Source organism: Musca autumnalis, unplaced genomic scaffold (genome assembly GCF_047663935.1).
Source record: "Musca autumnalis isolate F117 unplaced genomic scaffold, ASM4766393v1 scaffold_1, whole genome shotgun sequence".
Classification (NCBI taxonomy): domain Eukaryota; kingdom Metazoa; phylum Arthropoda; class Insecta; order Diptera; family Muscidae; genus Musca; species Musca autumnalis.
The window spans coordinates 197,555,722-197,578,473 of NW_027411644.1; the positions used below are offsets into that span (position 1 = coordinate 197,555,722).

At 37.4% G+C, this 22,752-nt stretch overlaps 1 protein-coding gene across 8 annotated transcripts in view; it reads left to right on the forward strand.

The window, feature by feature from the left end:
* flfl (serine/threonine-protein phosphatase 4 regulatory subunit 3 flfl) overlaps positions 1-22,752 on the forward strand; it is a 44,086-nt gene that overhangs the window by 19,137 nt on the left and 2,197 nt on the right. For 5 of the 8 annotated variants that reach the window (XM_073959737.1, XM_073959738.1, XM_073959740.1 and 2 more), the window contains 8 exons: positions 15,048-15,813; positions 15,903-16,090; positions 17,833-18,771; positions 18,898-19,075; positions 19,142-19,397; positions 19,469-19,735; positions 19,809-19,936; positions 20,982-22,084. In XM_073959737.1, coding sequence (XP_073815838.1) covers positions 15,702-15,813; positions 15,903-16,090; positions 17,833-18,771; positions 18,898-19,075; positions 19,142-19,397; positions 19,469-19,735; positions 19,809-19,936; positions 20,982-22,084 — 3,171 coding nt within the window. In that variant the 5' untranslated portion in view covers positions 15,048-15,701. The remainder of the gene's footprint in view (positions 1-15,047; positions 15,814-15,902; positions 16,091-17,832; positions 18,772-18,897; positions 19,076-19,141; positions 19,398-19,468; positions 19,736-19,808; positions 19,937-20,981; positions 22,085-22,752) is intronic. The other 3 variants (XM_073959743.1, XM_073959742.1, XM_073959744.1) reach the window with 1 other exon arrangement.

Here is a 22,752-nt window from a genome sequence, read left to right on the forward strand (position 1 = left end):
TGTGTATCTTGTTTTTTTTTTTTGTTTTTTTGCAAAGTCGTTGCTAAAAACACCCATTCACTCATCCGATAATAAAATCGTTCAGTCTCATTTATAGAAAATTTTATTATGATACTCTCCTCTCTTTTGTGTCGTAAGTCAAAGCCACTTCTCTCATGGAGGTTTGTCATCTTTACTCTGGGTAAAAATATTTACCATGTCTGCCCCCCCCATTCACATTGTTATTGTTTGTATTATTTTCTGTTGTGAGAATTGACAGTTGTTATTGTTGTTGCTGTGTGTATGTGTTGATTTTTGTTGGCTCACTTGCAATTGATACTTGTGTTTAGGTTGGAAATTGATTAAATTGAGTGGAAGTTTCATTATCGCATCATATTATCGGTGGAATTATTGCGATTTATTGAAAAGTTTACAAACTAAATAAATCAAATTCCATGTGTAGTGCATATTTCTCTATAGAGATAGATTTGTACATTGACGGGATGGGGGCACGTTAATTGCGGCATCATTAGGTTGTGTCATACACAATGAGGCGGCCGTCTCGTGATGTATTCATTGTAAATTCAAGCAAGTTTGTGTGGTTGTGGCAACAATTACATACATAGGCAAATTTCAACAGAAATTATTTTACGATAAATACAAATATTCGATGCCAGACGTTTTTACGTCATACCTAGTTGCAGTGAATGTCAGAGTCATCCAAGTTTTTTTATTGGCGCAATGCAACAGCCATGGTTCAACAGTGTTTTTATAAATTAAACATCCCAACAAAATTAGAAATGAAAAAAAAATCGCTTTTAATGTCAGAATAAAAAAAGATTCTCTTCATGAGACGTTGCAAAATCTAACATACAAATTTGTGGATCCCATCGAAATGACCGGTCTAGGTTGACGAAAAAAGTGACAAGGAGTTTGATTAATTAACGTAATCGCCAGATTAATGATGCTGTTGTTTTATCATTGTTTCGTTTAATTAGTGTTTAATTTGTATTTCGTTTAGTTAGGCTCGGCCTCGAATCTCCCAGCCAAGGAATGTGGATGTTGAACGAATACAGCATATTGAGGAAATATATACCGCATATTGCAGGTCAGATGTGTTACACACTGTTGACAATGATTGTCCAATAGACATTGAAGCGACTTCATTTTAAACACGGTGGATATAACACTACTTTGATTTGTCAAGATAGATGATGTTTTTATGGCCCAATAGGTGTCAGATGGACACTGAGGACGGTATTTACACTGTACTTGTTAATCATTCACTCACTCCATCTAGCTACTGTACCCACTATGATGTCACTGTTGTTGTTGTTTTGTGCTGTTCATGTGGAATCCATGCTGACGATTAGGAAAGGTATAGCATTCTGTCAAAAAGGTCTCTGCAATTCAAGTTTGCCGGTATCCTTTTCTGTTTTCAGTTGCGGCAACCAGCGGTACAATATGTTCATCCTGAAGAGAGAGAGAGAGAAAGAGTGGAATAAGAAAAGGGTAGCGAAAGGGGAGTAGAAGTGGGTGGAGGGGAGTTAGAGATCAATCGAATAAGTGATCCTAAGATCCATTAAAGGTTCTTGTAGTACCTTATCATGGGCGCGGGTTCAATGGGGGAGATGTAAGAGATAAATACTACCTCAAGGGACATTAAGCGCCCTGTTTCTTTTGTTTACCAGACTAGGACACCGGCAGATAAGAACCTCGATTGTGTCTGTCTCTTCCTCGTCTCTCCGCAGAGCTTGCAGTAGTCAATGTTGTTGTAGTTCCACTTGCTTGTTATATATCCTATATGACAGTGGACAATAAAGCCCCGAAGAGCGGGGATGCAGTACTACGTTCTGAGATTACCTCACATCGAGGTCCGCCTTTCCAGATCCTTACTGCTTTGTCAAAGTAGAACTTGTTGAGTTTGTCAAAGAGGACACAGAGACGTGGCCGATTGCGGGATTATCCTTCGCATTTCTTGCGTAAAGTTGGGGTGTTTATTTTGGGTATTTAACAAGTAAAAAAGTATCAGTCGGCTTTGTCGACAGAGATATACCCTCAGCCTGTGTGGATTGAAATACTTTTTTTTTCCAAAATTTTGGCTGTATGCACCGACAAAAGTATGGATAGGATTAAAGCTCAAAAATTTGCGGGGATATCGATAGATAGGGCTTTTTTTATCACACTAGCCAGCGAAAAACATAATATAGCTATATATCTGTTAGATATTTTAGGATGTGTAAAGTATTGACAAAATCGGTCACTCCCATCAAGAGTTATCGTGTGCACAATTTTCCGAACATTTTTGAGCTTTTGTGGGGGAGGTACCAGAAGGAGTGGACCGATATGGCTTATTATCGAACTTAAACTAAGTTTGCACAAAATATTACAAAGACCAAATTGTGGACCGAATCGGCAGATCCGTTCGAGAGTTGTCTTGCTCTCCAACCACTACATACGGTGTCATAGGGCTTTTTTGTACCTTTCAGTCTATTTTCTCAGGGAGTATGGACTTGCCCCTGATGAAGCTTATACGGTTATATGGTGGGCAGTGAATGCAAGTTGATACAACAAATATCAAAGCGATTCGTGAACAGGTCCTAAACTGAACTTTTTCGTACCCGAAGGAACGGACCGATTAAGTCCATATTGGAACCTCATCTAAAGGTAAGGTCACATTAGGCAAATATTTGCTCCAGCGACCGGCAGTGTGCGCTTACCGAGAGCAAGTGAGCATAGATGTCCACGCATTATTCATGGCCACTTTCTCACAGCGCACACTGCCGGTCGCTGGAGCAAATATTTACCTAATGTGACCTTACCTTAAGTCTGGTAGAAATTTCACGATATGCAAAGTATGGACCAAATCGATTACTTCCTTCAAGAGTTATCGTGCGCACAAATTTTCCGAACATTTCCGAACTTTTGTGGGGGAGGTACTGGAAGGAGTGGACCATCTTCGAAAATTTTGGACCAAATCGGTTCATCCGTTCGAGAGTTATCGTGCGCACCAGCCAAATTGTCTGAAACAGATTTCGTCCAAACATACTTGGGGTCTAAAACCATTATTTCGATGAGGCATATTTTGTCCGTATGAAAGTGTATATACCCTCGTTAGCATAAATGCTGAGGGTATAAAAATGTATTCAAAATAACAATGTTTTTTTTTATACCCTCAGCCTTCAGGCTAACGATATACTCGTACACTTTCATACGACCAAAACGTGCCTCATCGAAATAATGGTCCGTTTCAGAGAATTTGGACTCGAAACGCTTTTAGTCTCGGGCCGAAACGCTTTTGGTCTCGAGTCAATCCGATACAAAGAAACCGGCGTCTTGGGATTCATGGATATCGGCCCTTTCTTTCGGGTATCGCTACCTGTAAAGCAGCTCCCTCGCATCTATGCGGTTAATGTCTTTTACGATGATACATTTTGTTAGGGGGCAAGTACCTACTCCCATCGTTCCAACTAAAATGACTGATGGTCACGATAATTTACGAATAGAGAAACCGATTTGCTTAGCACTTCGTAAAATTTCTTCCAAGCGTATATCAAGTTCCAAGAGGACAACATATTTGGGCACCTCCCTCACAAAAGTTCTACATTTTTTTTAAGTGCAGTTTAAGGTCTTTCGAGGATCCTTTGGTAATGGAATAAAATCTCTAAAACTTACGGTGGCCAACTAAAATGACTTTGTTAGTTCATTCTCTATATCGAAAGAAAACCCACTGTGCATACCTTTATTATGACGCCAAGTGATTCTCAAGATACACTCCTCTCTGTGTTTGTGTTTGGTAGGAATTTGCTGAGAAATTTTCCTTTCTTGTTGTGAAATAGCTAATTTCTTGCTACAAAGAATGATGAATTATCAGCTAAGAATCTTTCTCTGCAAAATACAGACAAATACACATTACACTTTGTGGATTGCTTTTGCTTCCCTGCTATTTCCTATTGTTGACGGGGGCAGTTATAAGGTTTACAATATGCGAGCCTTTTTTATTTTACACTTTTTTTTTGTTATACATACTCTCGTACACACATTCATTCTGAATCGGAAAGTCAACAAACATTTGACTCGTACGATTTTGACTTTGCTTTGCAATGCGTCGTATATTCACGTACCATCAGGCCAGGGGTGTGTATTTGTAAATAGTAATCTCAAAGGGGAATGGGAAGCAGAAGGTGTGTGAAACACTCGTACTCGTGCCACCACTCGCCACCCCTCTCTCTCACTTAATTTCATGTTTATTTTTGTCGATTTATTTTGATTATTTTTCGTATTTGTGTGTTTTACTCCTTTTCCACTTTTTTTTGCCTATCTATTGTTGGGGTTTTGTTTTTATTTGATTTTCCGTATACATACATTTTTTACTGCATGCCGCGCTTCACAAAAAAACTTTGGTAATAGATTATAAATTTCATTGCCGGTTAAACTGGTTTCTTTGGCTTGACTTTGCGAATTTATTTAGCTTTTTTGTTAATAAAATGACCATCCGCAATGCGCGGCTATGTGTGTGAAAATCTCTTTTGAAAAAAAAAACAAGATCATTTGTGTCACAATAGTAACCCAACCCCAACCGTATTTGTGTGCGATTTCTATAGTAAAGCTGAAGTTGATTGGAGAGGAATAAATTTTCCAAGAAATTTTAAAGAAACTTTTGGTACTTTACTTTCGAGTAAAATTCTTAACCGATGCCATGAAGGAAATGCTTAAGGCCTCGGAACAATGGTTACTTTGACTGGTGCGTTATGCTTGGCATTGTGTCGACTTGTGAAATTTTTGTGACCTATATCTCGAGAAGTATAACATTTCCGCAACAAAAGCTATACATGGTTGGAATCGGTAGGAAAAGCATTAATGTTTTTTATATTTTTCTGCGAACTGTCGGTAAAGGAAGCTTGTTCAGTTTTTTTAAAGATAATTGTTGTGTCTTATTTAAATTGCCATATATTCTTTTAATTTATCGTCACGTGATTAGTTTACATTTTAGAATCTAGAGAGCTTTCTTAATTAAGTCCCTCTCATTAAAAGAAAACTGTAGCAAATGAAATAGACGGACACTTACTATGCCGTATCGTATGCATTGACTGTGCAATACAATGATTTATTAAAAAGCTAAAACAAAACAACTATCAGTTGACAACACAATATCATCATACATACATTAGCTGTGTCCCTTTACATTCAAGAATCTTCAAGCTTTACCACTTTTTACTCGAAAAGCGTTTCTTTACTTCCGACATCATATAATTCACATGGGAGCAGTTTACAACTTTTACTACTTTTGCCGGTTTTAGCATTTTCAAAAGTAAAGGAACAGATCAATTGTTGTTGATTGTGTGGGGCGTAAGTAGCAGCATTTTGGGGGGAAGAAAATCAAAATGAATACCACTGCTACACACTGATATTGAAAAATTCAAATGAATAATCTAACAAATAAAAACGAATGACGATTATCGTATGTATGCATGGTCGGTCAGTTGCTAAATAAAATATAAAAACAAAAACGTTCAACGTCGTCACACCTCCACAATAATAGAAATACTGTTTATAGATAAATACATAAATATATGACGAAATCATATGTATGATAAAAAAATACGAAAATTTTCAATGTCAAGGAATTAAAAATTAGTAGAGTAGTAGATACATATTGTTGAGAAGTTAGAAACTTTGTGTTGCTATTTTCAAACGAAATGCAACTAAGAGGATTAATCCTTAGAGAAAATTTTCAAATCTTGATGACATCTATCAAGTGATAACTGAAATCACAGTTTGAAATCAACAACACTAAAAATATCCTCATTTGATCCAAATTAAGTCATTTAGGTAGACTTTAGCCTTTTGATGCTAGGAAATAGCAATGCACATAAGGGGTTCTACAGAGGGGCTAAGCACTGACCAATATTTCAACATACTACACCGTTATGGAGGAAGGCCTTTTAGTGTAGAGTGCCATAGTTTATCATCGTGTCAAATATTCGCACAAATTTTGGGTAATCCGCAATTTTTGATGGAATAAACCAACTCAATATAACCGTTTATACTATCAACAGGCTTGGACAAGCCAATTTCTTAAACTTCTGGGATTGACTAATCGCCTCTTCAGAGAACTGTCAACACTACTGATCTGAAGGTTTTTACTTAGGTGGCTCCTTCTAGAATATGGTAAGGGAGTAGATAGTAGACCTCGCTCTTACAAATATGTAGGATGCTTCCTTCTATAACAGAATGTATTGGAGGAATATTCCTTTTCGGATCACAGGGTTATAAACTTTCAAGTCTCGTATATTTCAAGGCTGCGTGAAACTCCAGAAATGCACACCGCAGGGGAAGCTGACAGACAAGTCAAAGTTCTGAGAAGTGTTTTTCTTGCTTCATATCCTGGTAGAGGTATTAGCATATTTTGGTAGAGATCTCAACTAGTTTGCTGAAAACAAATAACTGGCAAACCCCAGGAAAGCCAGCAGCAGGGAATACGTGGCTTGCAGGACTAAACCTTATTTCAATTGAGACCTATATAGGTATAGTTTACATAAGTATAAGACTGAAGTTAAAAAGGCTAAGAGAAATCCCTGAATAATTTTCAGTGATGCAATAGAGTAAGTTAATGCAGAGGCAAGATTTCGTAAGCCGACTTCGAAGATCCAAAAGCCTATTGGTAGCATCATACGAAGTGATGGCACGTGGACGAACTCCGCTCTATAGACTCTAGACATACTGGCTAGAACTCACTTTCCGGGGTGCAAGTATGCCAATTCCTGTCCTAACGTATATACGAATAGAACTTATACTCCTGACGAGAGGAGTTTTGTTGACAGGCTAATAAGTGATTAAAGGATGTCATACTTTTCAACCATATAAATCGTCTGGACCGGATGGAAAGAGGTTACAGTGACATTCATCCCCTAGGCTGGAAAGCCAAGTTACTCTTTACCGAAGGACGGCGTTACATAAGGTTGGCTGTTATATAAAGAAGAATATGAATGACTCAAATCACACTTTTACCGCCACATCATTCACATTATTGAAGGAGCGTTCGTTCAATAATGTGAAACTCGAATCCATTCATGTTGCTCTAAAGCTACTGAATGTCCCCTGTATTTAAGGCTACTGAATGTCCCCTGTATTCTAACCAATTGAATTGATAGAATGCTGGAAAGCAAACTAACAGTCATTAGAGGCACCCCATACAGAGGACTCTTATCTCGTTTGCTGTGGATTCTGTTCGAGAAAGCAATGCTCAAGGAATGACGCAGATGGTGTAGTCAGTCATTCTAATAAGTGGGACATTTTTGTCTACGCTGTTTGAATTGATGGAAGGTATATTATAACGTGTATCCAAACAAGAGGTACTTTTTCAACAGCCTTTTTTGACAGATCACGCGTGAGTCGTGTCACGTGTTCATGTTATTTTTGTCTAGTACTGCTTGCCATTTTATCATGGAAAAGCTTACGCCTCTACAACGTTTACAAATTGTTCAACTTTAGTACGAAAGTTTGCTTTATGTGGGGAGTGTGTTTTGAGCCTAACTTTGTTCAGTGATGAGGCACATTTCTGGCTTTATGGGTATGTAAAGAAGCAAAATTGCCACATTTTGAAAGAAGAGCAATTTAAATAGATTCAAGAGCTGCCACTTCATCCAGAAAAAATAACGGTTTGTGGGTCGGAACCACATGGGACCCTATTTCTTCAAAATAATGCCGTTTGGGACTTCATCGTCAATGGCGACCGTTATTGCGCCGTGATAACCGATTATTTGATGTCTGAAATTGAAGGTCGTAATCTCGGCTACATTTGGTTTCAACAAAACGGCGCCACTTCCCACACATCGCATCAATGGATTTATTGAAAGAACACATCGGTGAGTCGATTGGCCACCAAGATCGTCTCATATCAAACCGTTAGACTTTTTCCTGTGGAATATGTAAAAAATATGGCGAAAACATCACGCGTGTCATTCGTCAGTTACAAGTCTATTTGTTAGACATAATCTGCAAAAAAACATTTCCCATTCCATTTGATTTTTCTCTGCTTTTTTTTTCTTTAAAGAAAGTAGGAACCTATACACGGATCACCCTTTACTATTCACCAGAAGGAAAGAAAAGAAATATTGCAGACTTTGTACCGCCAATACTGAACGGTATGAAATTAAATCTCTCTCGAAATACTGAAGGTGCTCCTTGATCATTGCCAAGATAGAAGAGGAACACAGAGGAGCACAACAAGAGGGTCTAATTCAACTTTATTCGTTTAAGAATTCTATCGGTAAAAGTTGGATCTTAAAACCGCACTATGACTGCCTCCTTCGAACCTGTCAAAGTTAGCTACTGTTCAACGACCTTCGTCAGTTATTATGAGTGGTGCAGTAAAAATCACTTCTCAGTCAGCATTGAATACTATATAGAATATCCAAACTCTGGATATCCTAGTTCAGTATCAAGCATCCCAATGTGCCTTGAGGCTCAAGGAGCTCAATATGTGACGTTGTTCACGGCATGGATATTCTATAGCGGATAGAAAGCCAGATTTAGCTAAGTAGCATGAGGTTGAAACCGATTACATTTCGCCAATTCTGGACTTCGGCACAGCTGAGGTAATAATCCCAGATAGGAGTGAGTGGGCGCAGGACAGATTCACTTCCTCATAGCCTATCCATCTTCACTGATGGGTCGACGATGGAAGAAGACAGGTTAGGTTGCAGGTCTATAAATAGCCGTAAAATGTTGTTGGGTATCAGGGCACTGCAATTTTGGGGAACCGATACAGGCTCCCAGTAATATTTCCTTCGAGTGGAGGACTCTGTTAATCAACCGCTTTGCTTCTTCCTCGACAAACTCGGTTAGCTTTACGCAGAGAAAACTGTAAAGATTTGGCAAGACGGTAGCTGGTTGTAAAGTATCGAAGTCAAAATCCCTCTTCGCAAATCAGAAATCAGAATCGCTGTAGGTGTCATTACTGGTCATTGCAGCATTAGATCTATAAGAAGTAATTGAGAGGATAACAATATTGAGATGTGGAAGAGACTGAAACAATCAAGCACCTTCTCTGCAGTTGTTTGTTGTCCATGAGATTGTATCTCTCTCTCTTACTCATCCTCCATATATCCCGCAGCCCTGTTTACTTATTGTAAGGGCCTTAAGTGGCTATGCTGCGGGTCATCCCCTTCTCTTCCTTACCTCTATGTTCTATCTACTCTCCTCCTACCTCTTCCCTGTACTTCCACCCTTCTTTTTCCCCATACTTCCTCCTTCTTTTCCCATCCTTCACCTTTCTTATGCTTTTTCGAGATGAGCACCGCTGGTCACTGGGAAGCGGCTACCAACAAGCAACTGCGCATCCTGTAACCTAACCTAAGATAAACATCCACCTTCCCCGACCTCTTGCAATATTTTCCTAGTCTGGGGAGATACCACGGTCTTCGATGCTAGTTTTACCCGTTTTCCGTCGAAGTCTTGCCTACCAGCTTTCGTTTACGCCTTTTTAGCGGGGCATCATCGTTTGTTCTTATGCAATAGCATTCGTTGTATATTTTTGCTCTCAAACACACCAATTACTGCCTTATCTGCTTGCACAAGTAAGTACCCATGCTTCGGGATCATCCATTAGCACTGATAAAATAAGTGTTCCACGAGAGGTGACTTTATTTCTAAGCCGTTTATTTGGTCCAAAGGAGCATCCTGTTTGCCATTGTTATTCGTCCCTTATTTTAGAACTCATGTTGTTTGTCTTATTTACAGTAGTGTCAAGGTAGATGAAATCATAGACTCAAAATTTTACTTGCAGAAGTTCAAATTTTGTCCGTCGGGTCCCCGAAATGGTTTCAATGGGCGCTATATTCCCTGATTGGCGCTATATTCTAGTTTTGACCACAATTAATATATTTTTAGAAGAAGCTTTTTTGTTCTTCCTACTCAGAAACCATTATGACAAATTACAAAACAATAACCGAGTTTGAAAAAAATCGTCCATATACATAATACATACCTCAGTAGTGCGATTCTCTAACTCATTTTTTGAGTTACCGACAATTGTCGGTAAAATTGAAATGCTTATAATTTCGGTAACTACCGATGTTTTTCGGTAAGTTAGCCACGAATAAAAAGCTGTCGCAAAATTCTATCGATATGAAGAGTGTTGTCAACTTTTGTTTGAACTTTTCATTCATATTTTTGCGTTTTAATTTTAACGATTTTTGTCGGTAACTCAAAAAATTAGAGAATCGCACTACAGATATTTAAGTCAAATATATTAATGAATGTGCCTACAATTTTGGGACGGACTATATCTAAATGTGGACTTTGATGCGCTGAAAAATTTAGAATTATTTTTTTCGAACCGTCACAGTGGAATTTTTGAATCAAGGGGCAATATCCAATGAAAGTGAATATGATTTCAATAGCTATAGCTAGGCTGCCACCAAGCCATGATCCGGACAATTTTCCGGGGAAGGAGAAAGAAACATTTGTAATCTCGTACGTAATAAAAAGGAAAGCGAAGCAAGCGAAAACACACGAATTGATATAATACAATCAGTGGAAATAAACGTTTTTTTCTTTTTTTTTTTTGTTTCTTGGTCAGAACTTTCCAATGTTTGAGTCATTGTCAACTAGACGATATCGTCTGTCTTCCTTCTTATTCATCATATAACACAATTCAAATTGTTTTTATTTAACTTTCGTTTTATTTTTATTGTTGGCTGTTTTGTTTGTAAACACTTGGTTTCTTCTTTTCTTTTATGGTACAAGTTTTCCTTCTTTCTCGTGTATCTCCCCATTTTGTGTTTGGATCTCTTACACAAACAACAACGACCGACCACACTCAATATGAATTTGTTTTCCCTCGCTCTGTGACACCTCTCCTGGCAACAGCACTCACTCTCTTATCACAAAATAAACAGACAGATAGTGGTATTTTGTCAAAAATTTGCATTTGTATAATGAAAAAAAACCTGATATTGAAATGTGACGTCTAAAAAGAAAAGGCTTGGCCGACAAATAAATATACTACCATCTTTAACAAAGCTCCCATATTATATCTGGGGCTTAACTCTAGTTTAGTAAAAACTCTCCGATTTGTTTGAAATTTTTACCAGAGGTAGATATTGTTGCACCCGGTTACCCGGTTATTGGACCCGAAAGTCCGGGTACAAAACCCGGGTTGGACCCGGCTCTACTGAACCGACTGCTACAAAATGGTTATCATTGGAAAGCCTATGGAAATACCTATCCAACAAGTGGTCATATGATGGGGTTATTTTCAGATAGTCAGGTGATATAACCCAAAAACTGATTTTTGGACCCGGATTTTCTATAAAACCTTCAAAAGTTATGGGTGCCCGCTTAGTGTATGTCAGATTATAGCTCCCACGTTAACCTTTCCAAAATGGTGCTATATGTTGTGATACCTTCTCTGGATCCAGAGATATGGCTCTTAGAATCTCGAAAACCCGGTTTCTCCAAGTGGCTATTTATAGAAAATAATAATTTAAAAATACATTTTGTTCCCGTTCTCGAGATTGCACCTGTCCATAGGAGAAAGTCTTAAATCCCCGGCCGAAGGCCGGCTATGTAAAGAAGCATTTATAATTTAAAAGAAAAATGTGTTCCCGTTCCCTAGATTTGCACCTGTCCATAGGAGAAAGTCTTAAATCCCCGGCCGAAGGCCGGCTACTTAAAGAAAAATTTATAATTTAAAAGAAAATTTTGTTCCCGTTCCCGAGATTTGCGCCTGTCCATAGGAGAAAGTCTTAAATCCCCGGCCGAAGGCCGGCTATTTACAGAAAAATTATAAGTTAAATGAAAATTTTGTTCAATTTAGGAATTTAAAATTTCTCTTAGACCCCTATAATGTAAAGAAATGAGCCCTATAGAACCGAGTTCTGAAGATTCTAAGGGCCATATCTCTGGATCCAGAGAAGGTATTACAACATAAAGCACCATTTTGGAAAGGTTAAAGTGCGAGCTATAATCTGACATACATAAAACGGGCTCCCAAATGGACCCATTTTCGACTTTTTGAGGGTTTTATGGAAAAATCCGGGTCAAAAACTCAGTTTTTGGGCTATATCACCTGACCACCTGAAAATAATGACCTGACCTGAAAATATGACCACTTGTTGGATAGGTATTTCCATAAGCTTTCCAATGATACGCATTTTGTAGCAGTCGGTGCTGTAGAGCCGGGTAACAGGGTCCGTCCCCCAAGAAAATTATACATTTCCGTGATCAGCGCAGCAATATCTACCTCTGAAAAAAAAATTCAAAAAAATCGGAGAGTTTTTACTAAACTAGAGTTGTTCCATATCTGGTAACATGGCCACAAGTGGTCAAGTTTTCCTCAAAATTTTCAAATAAGTCAAACTTTGTTTCCACGAACACCGGGTCAAAACATTTTGCAATTTAAAAACATCAAGATCGCCTTTTTCATCAAAATCCTGCCACATTTTCTGAAAATTTGGAGTGTGTGTCAAACGACATATCTCGTTCGTCATTAAGCCAAAATAGAATCGGGCTACGCTCATTCACATGTCTCCTTGAGGATATTCGTGGGAAATAGTTTTTTTTTAACTTTTAACCAAACCAGTCAGATTTAGTCCAAAAGGAAGGAGTTCATTTATTACACATTGGCAAGACCTATTAGGCTATTAGGTATGTGTTAGCATTTTCTAACACTATCAGTTATAAATTTAAGCCATACGTCATTGTTTAGATTTATTTTTGTACAACATTTTCACAAACAAATACCTTCTCGATTTGGGGGTTTACTATATCTAAAAATTCGTTATCGTAAATCTTTTCAATTCTGTTGACATTTAATTGTCGGCGTTTTTGTCTGTTTTTTTTTTTTAACTCACATGCGGTGGATAACTTGTCGGTATTTTTTATCAGTGACTTTGGCGCTTTTCATATTTTATTGCCTAAAACACGCCACTACCACCCCAACCCTCTTTGCAACACTGCAAATTTACGCTACGGGTGTGTTGTGTATTTTTTGCGATTGTTGCTTTTGTTGTTACTTTTTCATGATACGCTTAGTTGCTTTCACAATATTTCATTCATAGAGTGGTAGTCGTTTGTGTGTGTATGCTTTGTGATGATGTGTATGAGAATTTGTGTATTATATTTATATTGTTGTTATTTTTCCATATTTCTCTTATTCATTCTTATTTGAGGTTTGGGGGAAAACCAAACCCCCCGCTTATGTCTTCTTTGTCGTTATCTAGTACAGCCGCCTTTGTTTATGGCTGTGCAAAAAAGCGTGTTTTTTCTTTGCATCAAATGAAAAAAATTAGTCTTTTACATGACTAGAAGATTTGTCACTTGTAACTCTCGAAGTTGTTTTGTTCTCTTGTATGTAAACACAACCAATTTTATTTTCTCTATGTATTTATAATATAAACATGTGTAAACATGGTATAAGCCAGTGTTGCTTTGACTTGGCAAAAAGTTATGGCCCCGGCACATGCGGTCCGTTGTGCAACGCGTCACGCGTTAAAAACAACAACCATATGAAAAAGTGTAAGTGATGCCAAGTTTGTTCTTGAAGTTTTCATGTGGTTGTTGTAACGCGACGCTGAACGGACCGTATGTGCCGGGGCCTTTAGTTTCGCTCTTTACCAGATGAATTTTGTACGTAGAAGATCTCTCCACTTACAAAGCACCTCTTTTCTGACGTGTGACGTAAATCGCTAGACGTTCGTATTGTGTTATTCATCATATAGGCTAAGTATACGTTACGACAGCAATACTTTCTCAATAATTGTCTTTATAATGTTGCCGTGATTACATTTTGCCATTTACTATTTCATTTTGTGAGGAAAACAAACACATTTCATCAATTTTTCGGTAAAATATAAAATAAATACATTCAAGGTACAGAAACATTTATACACCAAGTCAACAAACTCCTTGTTTTAATACAAATTATTGAAAATTGTACAATATTCCGTTGTCCACAGGATAACAAACACTCATCAGTATTTTGTAGACTTTGGTTAGTCCATGGAATTTTGAAAGAGATTAATGTTTGTTTCTTCTCTGCGCGAAGTCATAAATAAAGCAAATACACAGTTTGTAGTTCCGTTTAAACAAAAGACCGACAGTTTCCGAATTTAACATGGAAAATATGCAAACTTAAGTCTCGTTTGAGGGCACTTCTCGGATCGCCCGGAAATGTTTACCATAGGTATTCCTTGGTACACTGATCACAACGATATATAGCTTTCCCGTGGAAGTCCATACTTCCCGAAATATGGGTCTTAACATTGTTTCTTTTTTTACTTGGGCAATATGGGTATCATTTTAAAGCTTATGAAGAGTACTTTTGTTTGCGTAGCCGACTTTTGCACCTTTCCATAGGAAAGAGTTACAAATCCCCCGCTGAAGGATTGCTACTTGAAGACATTTAATTTTGAAGACATTTTTGTTCAAGTTGCCGACTTTTACCGATATTATAAGGATTTTAATTCACCGATTTTTGTCGGTAACTCAAAAAAAAAAATGAGTTAGAGAATCGTTCTACTGGAATTCGAGAAAGTTACATGTTAAACAGTTCCGAAGATATATCCCTTTCTTGGGGAACCCCCCTTTTCTCGTTCCTGAATGCCACTGGAGTCCACACATATGATTGATTATTCGACGCTTCAAGCATGCTCTGCTCGACGTCCACAGTGTGTTTCGGTTGGCGGTATTAAAGGCTTAGGTTAGGTTCATGCAAGGTTAAATCCTCTACTATGTAATGAAATCAATGCTGAAAGTAGGCTGACTTCCGAAACGTCAGTTGCTTTGTATTCCTGCATGAAACTAGGGTTCGTGGATCGAGTTCCCCACTACTGCAATTTCATAAAATTATACTAATATGGAACTCGATCTCGATCTGAACCTATAGTTTCATGCACGAATACAAAACAACTGACGTTTTGAAAGTCAGCCGTGGTCAAAAGTGTATATTTATGATGGTCATTTTATTGTTTAGAATAGTTTTATTTTTATTGAAAATATAAAAACCATTTTTTGCTTCAATCCCAATACTAATTTAATTCTATTTATTTTTTTCTTTCCAGATTATAAAAAACACCACCATATATATTGATCCATATGTGGTCCACACAAGTTTCATTACTTAATGGGAGGAAAACAAATTAAACCTTTGTCCCAAATTGAATTTTATAAACAAAAGAAAATGTTTAATTTAATATATTTAAATGAGTAAACCGCAACAATTGAATTTAGAATTCAATACAAACGTTTTTAAGTTCTCTTCTAACACACCAACAAAGCGACATCCTTAGAAATATATTAAGAAAAAAGGAACAAAGTTCTGAACAAAAGAGAAAGTAAAAGTAAATTCACACTCTTATTTTGCGAAAACAGCAGCAACATCTGGTGGTTTGTTTATTAGGAGAAAAACATCAATTCCAAACAAAACTTGACACGTGTGCCACCTGTTGGAACGCTAGGATAACTAATAAACAAACAAAAAAATCCACTCATGACTTTCTGGTTCCAAATATATAGATTGTAGCACCAAGCACAATAAATTGTTTATAAATAAAGCTGCAGGAACAGAGGTTAAAGTTAAGGAGAAGAGGAGGTGGAGGGATTTAATTAATTAATTTGTCACACCATCACCCTCATCATCAAGAATTGTATACAACAAAATATTGTATAATAAACATAAATATAAAAAAAGAACTTTTTAAAACAATCGTAACAAAATGACTACCGATACCCGCCGACGTGTCAAATTATATGCTTTAAATGCAGAACGTCAATGGGATGATCGTGGCACTGGTCATGTTTCATCAAATTATGTCGACAGACTGAAAGGTTAGTTACGATTTTTTCTTGATTTACAATTTATTTGAATTTATTAATTTCATATTTTATGTTTCTTTCTATTGATCCTCCCACTGAAGGTATCTCGTTGCTGGTACGCGCTGAATCCGATGGTAGCTTACTTTTGGAAAGTAAAATACAACCCGACACCGCTTATCAAAAGCAACAGGACACATTAATCGTTTGGTCTGAAGGTGACAATTTTGATTTAGCCTTAAGTTTCCAAGAGAAGGCCGGATGTGATGAGATATGGGAGAAAATATGTCAGGTAAGTTTTAAAAAAAAAAAAAAACTAGAATAAGACTTTTCGAATTTGTAGTGTCATGGGCAATGTTTAAAGTGAAGTTGTTATGCGGTTTTGGCTAGAAATTTCCAGGATTTTTTAAAAATAAAATTGGTTGATTGTGTGAATGGGATGGACGTGAAGGAATTGAATCACACATCGTTAGCATTTAGATGCTAGGTATCGTCAGCGCTTTAATGGTAGAGAGAACACCAGTTTGGAGTAAACGCAATATTATTTATAGCCTGTAAATGAGTTGAGAGCTGAAGTATGTACCTTTCCCGCTCCACTGTAAAATGGCCGGTCAGGTCAAGCAAGGTTTCTTTGTCTTTAGTCTAAACCTGCCTGTGATAGATCCGATAAAACTGTTCATTCTTCTCAGCTTGTAGCACGTATCTCTTGGGCAGCTTGGAGTATTAATAAAATTATTTCCCACGAACGGTCATTTTGGAAGAAAAAGTGGTAAATCATGTCAATGGGTGCAAATATGAATAAGAGATACGGAACTTCTTTTTATATCCTAAGTCTTTAGGCCAAAATGGTGCCTTATTGAAGTAATGGGTATAGACCCAAATTATGTTTGGATGAAATCCGTTTCAGAAAATGCCTATGTCCGTCCGTCTGGCTGGTGCGCACGATAACTCGAATGGATCAACCTATTTGGTTAAAATTTTGGGTATCGTAATATTTTCTCCGAATTTAGTATAAGTTCGAACCTAGGCCATATCGTCAACTCTTATCGGTAACTCACTCCCCCACAAAAGTTCAACTCCCCCACAAAAAAATCTCAGAAATGGTGCGCACAATAACATTCGAAAGTTGTAATCGAATTGGTCATAACTTTGTATATGGTAATATTACTTCCAAGTATATATCAGATTTGAATATGGACTAAATCGGTATACACCTTCGTGTACCTCCCACACAAATTTTGGAAAAACAGCTCGTCTCAAATCGTTTTGAAATTTATTGCAACAAGTTTTTCTTGTGGGCCAGTTACGACGACGCAACTTTTTTGGGAGGTAAGTCCATACTTCCTGAGATAATGGCCAAAACATGCCGGCACCAACTATTATTGCCTTTCAAAAATATGCTAATAAAATAGGCAGTGTAGCTGTAGCCAATCTATGTCGAGCAAGTAATTCCAAACCATTCCTATTCATAAACTCAGCCGCTCTGGAAATAAAGTCGAGTCCACATTTTGAATCCATATATTTTATGGGACGAACATAGATTTATGGAGGTTGTCTGATCCAATTCTCTTCATATAATCAATCGTCCATGCCCGCATAACTTCAATTCAACCAGCGTTTCCTGCGTGATTTGTTTAGGTAATACATTTTTTTGAACCCATGTCGTCTTCTGTTGCAATGGAGGCGTTGATTTTCACTAGCCATCATCCACTACCATGGCAAGAAGTAGATAATTAAACCTATACTTTTTAAGCCAAGTAAGCAGTTAGGCTTAATTTCTTGAATGGCATAAAGGTCTCTATGAAGAATTTCCTTTCTATAGTCGTGCATATTTTTAATAATATTTTTTCTGAACCATAAAAATTATTTCATGGATTCATTAAAATCGTTTAGAAGTTTTTATTTGAAGCTACAAGAAGCTACTAAATTTTACTACGATAACAATTTTTTTATTTTATTTATTTTGGTTATGAGCTTTTGTTTATTTCGAAAATATTAACAAAATCTCTCTTTTTTACTACCCCCTTTTTACAGGTTCAAGGCAAAGATCCTTCCGTTGAAATCACACAAGATATCGTTGAGGAATCCGAAGATGAACGCTTCGAAGATATGTCCGATACAGCACCGCCTATTGAATTGCCCCCCTGTGAATTGGCCCGCCTCGAAGATATCTCTGAAGTTATACAAAATTGTCTAACCACACCGTTGCGCAAAGAGAAACTCTCTATGGCACTGGAATCGGAAAATTACATTAAGAAATTACTCAACATATTTCATGTGTGCGAAGATTTGGACAATACCGAGGGACTGCATCATTTATTCGAAATATTTAAGAATATTTTTCTATTAAATAAAAATGCACTATTCGAAATAATGTTCGCCGAGGATACCATTTTCGATGTGGTAGGCTGCCTCGAATATGATCCGAGTGCCACACAACCAAAAAAACATCGTCAGTATTTAAAGCAATGGGCTAAATTCCGTGAAGCAGTACCCATCAAAAATCAAGATCTATTAGCGAAAATCCATCAGACATTTCGTGTGCAGTATATACAGGATATTATATTGCCCACACCATCTGTATTCGTAGAGGATAATATGTTAAATACTTTATCTAGTTTTATATTTTTTAACAAAGTCGAAATTGTCACACTGATACAAGAGGATGAACGTTTTCTGGTCGATATGTTTACCATGCTTACCGATCCAAATACCAGCGATGCCAAGCGTCGTGATATTGTTTTATTTCTAAAGGAATTCTGTAATTATGCCCAAAATCTCCAGCCACAAGGTAAAGATTCATTTTACAAGACATTGACATGTTTGGGCATACTGCAGGCACTGGAAATCACCCTGGTAATGAATGATCAGAAAACGAAGGCGGCATCAATAGATATACTAACGGCCATAGTGGAATTTTCACCGTTAGTGGTGCGTAATTATACGCTGCAACAAGTGAGTCGTACAGAAGGGGTAAGTTTGAGTGTGTGAAAATTTAAAATCCTCACCACCCTCCCTACTTCCCCTAAACATTTTTTGTAAATGAAATTCAGTTTACTAATGTATTTTGTATATTTTCATGTTTTTACTCCTATCCAGGACCGCATGTTATTAAACATTGCCATTGAACAAATGTTAAATGATTCCGAACCAGAATTGGGTGTTGCTGTGCAATTGATGGGCATCATAAAAATTCTATTGGAACCGGAAAATATGTTAACTGAAAAGGGTGATTTTTTGAATTTCTTCTATAAACACAGTATACAAACATTAATAGGTATGTTTTGAACTGAAATGCGATATTTTGATTTCCTGATTTATTGTGGTTTCCTTATACTTGCAGCACCTTTGTTGCTCAACACGATCGATGATCGTCCGCAAAACGAGGATTATCAAACAGCACAATTATTGGGAATAGTTTTAGATATTTTATCATTTTGTGTCGAACATCATACCTATCACATCAAGAATTTTATCATACAAAAAGATCTCCTCAAGAGAATTCTGGTTTTGATGAAGAGTTCTCATACGTTCCTTGTTTTAGGCGCCTTAAGGCTATTAAGAAAGATTGTAGCATTAAAAGATGAGTTTTATAATCGGTGAGTAATACGACGACTACAATCTACAATTGGACTATAAAATTAACACTACTTTTTGATTTCTTTTCCAGACACATTGTTAAGGGCAATTTGTTTGCTCCCGTTGTTGATGCTTTCATACGCAACAATGGCCGTTATAATCTCCTCGAATCAGCTATATTGGAACTATTTGAATTTGTCAAATTGGAGGATATCAAAACTTTGTGTGTTTATTTTGTTGAAACATTTAGCAAAATATTTGATGAAATCGAATATGTTCAAACATTTAAATATCTAAAGAATCGCTACGATCAGTATCAGGAGCGAATAAAAGATCGCGATAAGATGGGTTTAGATACGTAAGTAGCAAGAGAGATTTGTAATTCCTTAGTAGTATTTTGTTACATTATCTCCATTGTTTTTTTATTGCAGTGGCATTCCAATTATTCGTGGCGGTCGTTTTCGTCGTGATCAAAGGCAAATGGAGGAGGAAGAAGAAATGTGGTTTAATGAAGAAGAAGATTTGGAAGAATTGGAAACGTATAATTCCGTCATGAAGTGTGAGTAATTGAATTGATTTTTTTGTTATTGGTATCCAATTTTAAGGGTATAAAGGAACAAGGGGAGAGAGTGTTTAATAACAATTATAAGAAGATGTATAATAGTTTTTAGAAGAAAGAGCAAGAGAAAGGTTGAACCTAAAGTTAGAGTGAGATGTTTTTTGTAGACTGTATAGAACATAAACTTTAATATAGGGTTTGTATTGCTTTCCTTAGAACAAAAATAATCGGTAAACTTGAGAACATTTCCGTGATTGAGAAACGACAAAGGAGGAAAAAAATAAAACACTGTAAAAACTAAAATCAAATGTTTGCTAACAAAATACGTCAAGGGTAAGCGGATTGTATATTGAATTTACGGAAGAAGAGAGATGTTCCGAAAGATAAAACCAGGCGTCCTGCGAGTTTAAGTTCTTCCCCTTTAGCAGTTCAATTTCTAACTTGCAGAGCTTTCAACGTCACTAGATTAACAACTATTTGGTTACAGTCTCAAATGCACTTTCAACCTTCTTCACATCTTAAACAAGGAAAGTAAAAGTGGCTTTATACATCAGTGCTAGCGGTGGGAGAATGTTAACAATCCAAAACTCTAAAGAAAATCTATGTACCAGATAAGGAAATCGTAAAGTAGGATCTATTACCCCGGCTTTTGTTGGTTTTGTATATCTTTGTTCACCATGAGAACGGTCAACTACGCTTAGGTTCCATGTATGTATGGATTTGGTGCATTTCGAAATTACTTCGTCTACTATCTTGAGGTATTATATTCCAGAAGACCTTACCTTCTATACAGTTCTACCTTCTATACAGGTCTTCCTGTTTACTTCTATACAAAAAAACCGTGTGACCTTTTCTATGCAGACAGGGCACGTGGTCTTCTTCAATAAAATAATACATTGTGGACCTCATATTGACATTGTATGGGATAAAACTTTTATCATAAAAGGAAACAAATTACATTGGGTTCAGTTCTGTGCACCATAAGCTAAAAATTGTACAAATAAAATAAACAATTAATTTTTTCCTTCTCTTCCATCTCTCACAGCTGTTACAGATAAAAATGGTTCACCAGCATCTCAACAGCAAATACAACAAAAATCACCGCCGCAAAATGCACAACAAATGCAGCAACAACAGCATAGCACCAGTAACAGTATGTTGAGTGGTAATACATCTGCCAATAGTTTGAATAGTTCTACATCGGCGACGTCATCAAATCATTCACCAACAGGTGGCGGTGGCAGCAGCAGCAGTAGTGGTGCTATTGGTGACAATAATGCAGGCCTCCAAACAACACCCTCCACTAGTAGCAATAATGCCTCCAGCTCCAACTCCAATACCAGCAGCACTAGTAGTAGTAATTGCAATAGTAGTGAACAGCAACAACAAACGTCCGCCGTACATTTGGGAGCTGCCGCAGTTGCTGCAGCAACAGCAGCTGCAAATTTAACTCTGCAGCAGCAGCAACAACAACAACAGTCGTCTCACTCATTGCATAGCTATCAACAGCAACAACAACAATTGAATCTGAATAGCACTTTAGTTGCAGCGGCTGCCGCAGCAGCAGTTGCTGGTGTATCAGCAGCAAGTACATCAACGGCAGCAGCAGCGGCGGCGGCAGCAGCAGCGCATTTAGAAGCGCAACAGACACAACAACAAAGTGATATTGTGGAACTACAACAACAATTGGCAGCAGTTGAACAGCAACAAGAATTGGCGGCGTTAGGTGGTGCAACAGCAGCAGCGGCAATTGGTGGTAATGATAATCGATCAGTAACGGCAACATCGGCAAATTCACCAAATGCCGCTAATGCAGCATCGTCGTTAACATCATCTACATCATCGTCATCATCATCATCAAATTCACCATCGTCGACGGCTGGTCCATCAACAAGTGCTCTGACAGAAGCTGCAGCTGCGGCCGCAACACAATTGTTATCTTCAATGGCCTCAAATGAAGCCGTTGCTGCGGTGGCAGCAGCCGCAGTAGCTGCTGTAGCAGCGGCCAGTGTTGAAGCGAATAAACTTAATAGTTGTAATAATGCTGCTGGTAATACAACAACAACGGAAAATAAAAAGGAGGCAGCGCCGTCATCAACTGCATCGCCAGGAACAACAACAGCAACTGGTGAAAATATTCTAAAGAAGGTAAGGAAATGATTGAATAAAGTACATACATATATAAAGAGAATTTGAGATCATGTCATCTTGTTTATAAAACAAGCCCCGGTGGTCTATTTCGAAACAAGGGGACCCAGCAATGTAATTAAAATGTCATGAGAACTCTGTGTAGAAGTACATTAGTATCCTGTGATCTTCTATATTGTATTTTTTATGCAAGAAGACCCGGTGATCTTCTATAGAAGATGACTTTGTGGACTTCTATAGAAAAATAGTGGGTGGACCGCTTCTGTACAAAAAGACTATGATCGATGGTCTTCTATGCAAGAAGATCTTCCCTATACATGAAGTACTCGTCTGCTTCTGAGCAAGACGGCCTTAATCTCTTTTCTATAAAAAAAACCTTATAGTATTTTTAATTCCAAGATGTTCTTATGGTGTCCTATTCCCAGAAGGCTTGTGCTTTTTCGGTTTAAATGAATACCTTGTGGTCTTCTTTTATACCAAAAACCTTTTGGTTTGGAACGAAAATGAACTTTTTTCTATACCAAAGATTTGGTGATTTCGTTCTATACACAAGAAAATATCTTATTGGGTTCATGTATGTCAAAAATTTTGCGGTCTTCTATAACAGTGGACCATGTGATCTCATTCCATGCAAAAAGACATTGTGGTCTTCTGCTATATATGAACAA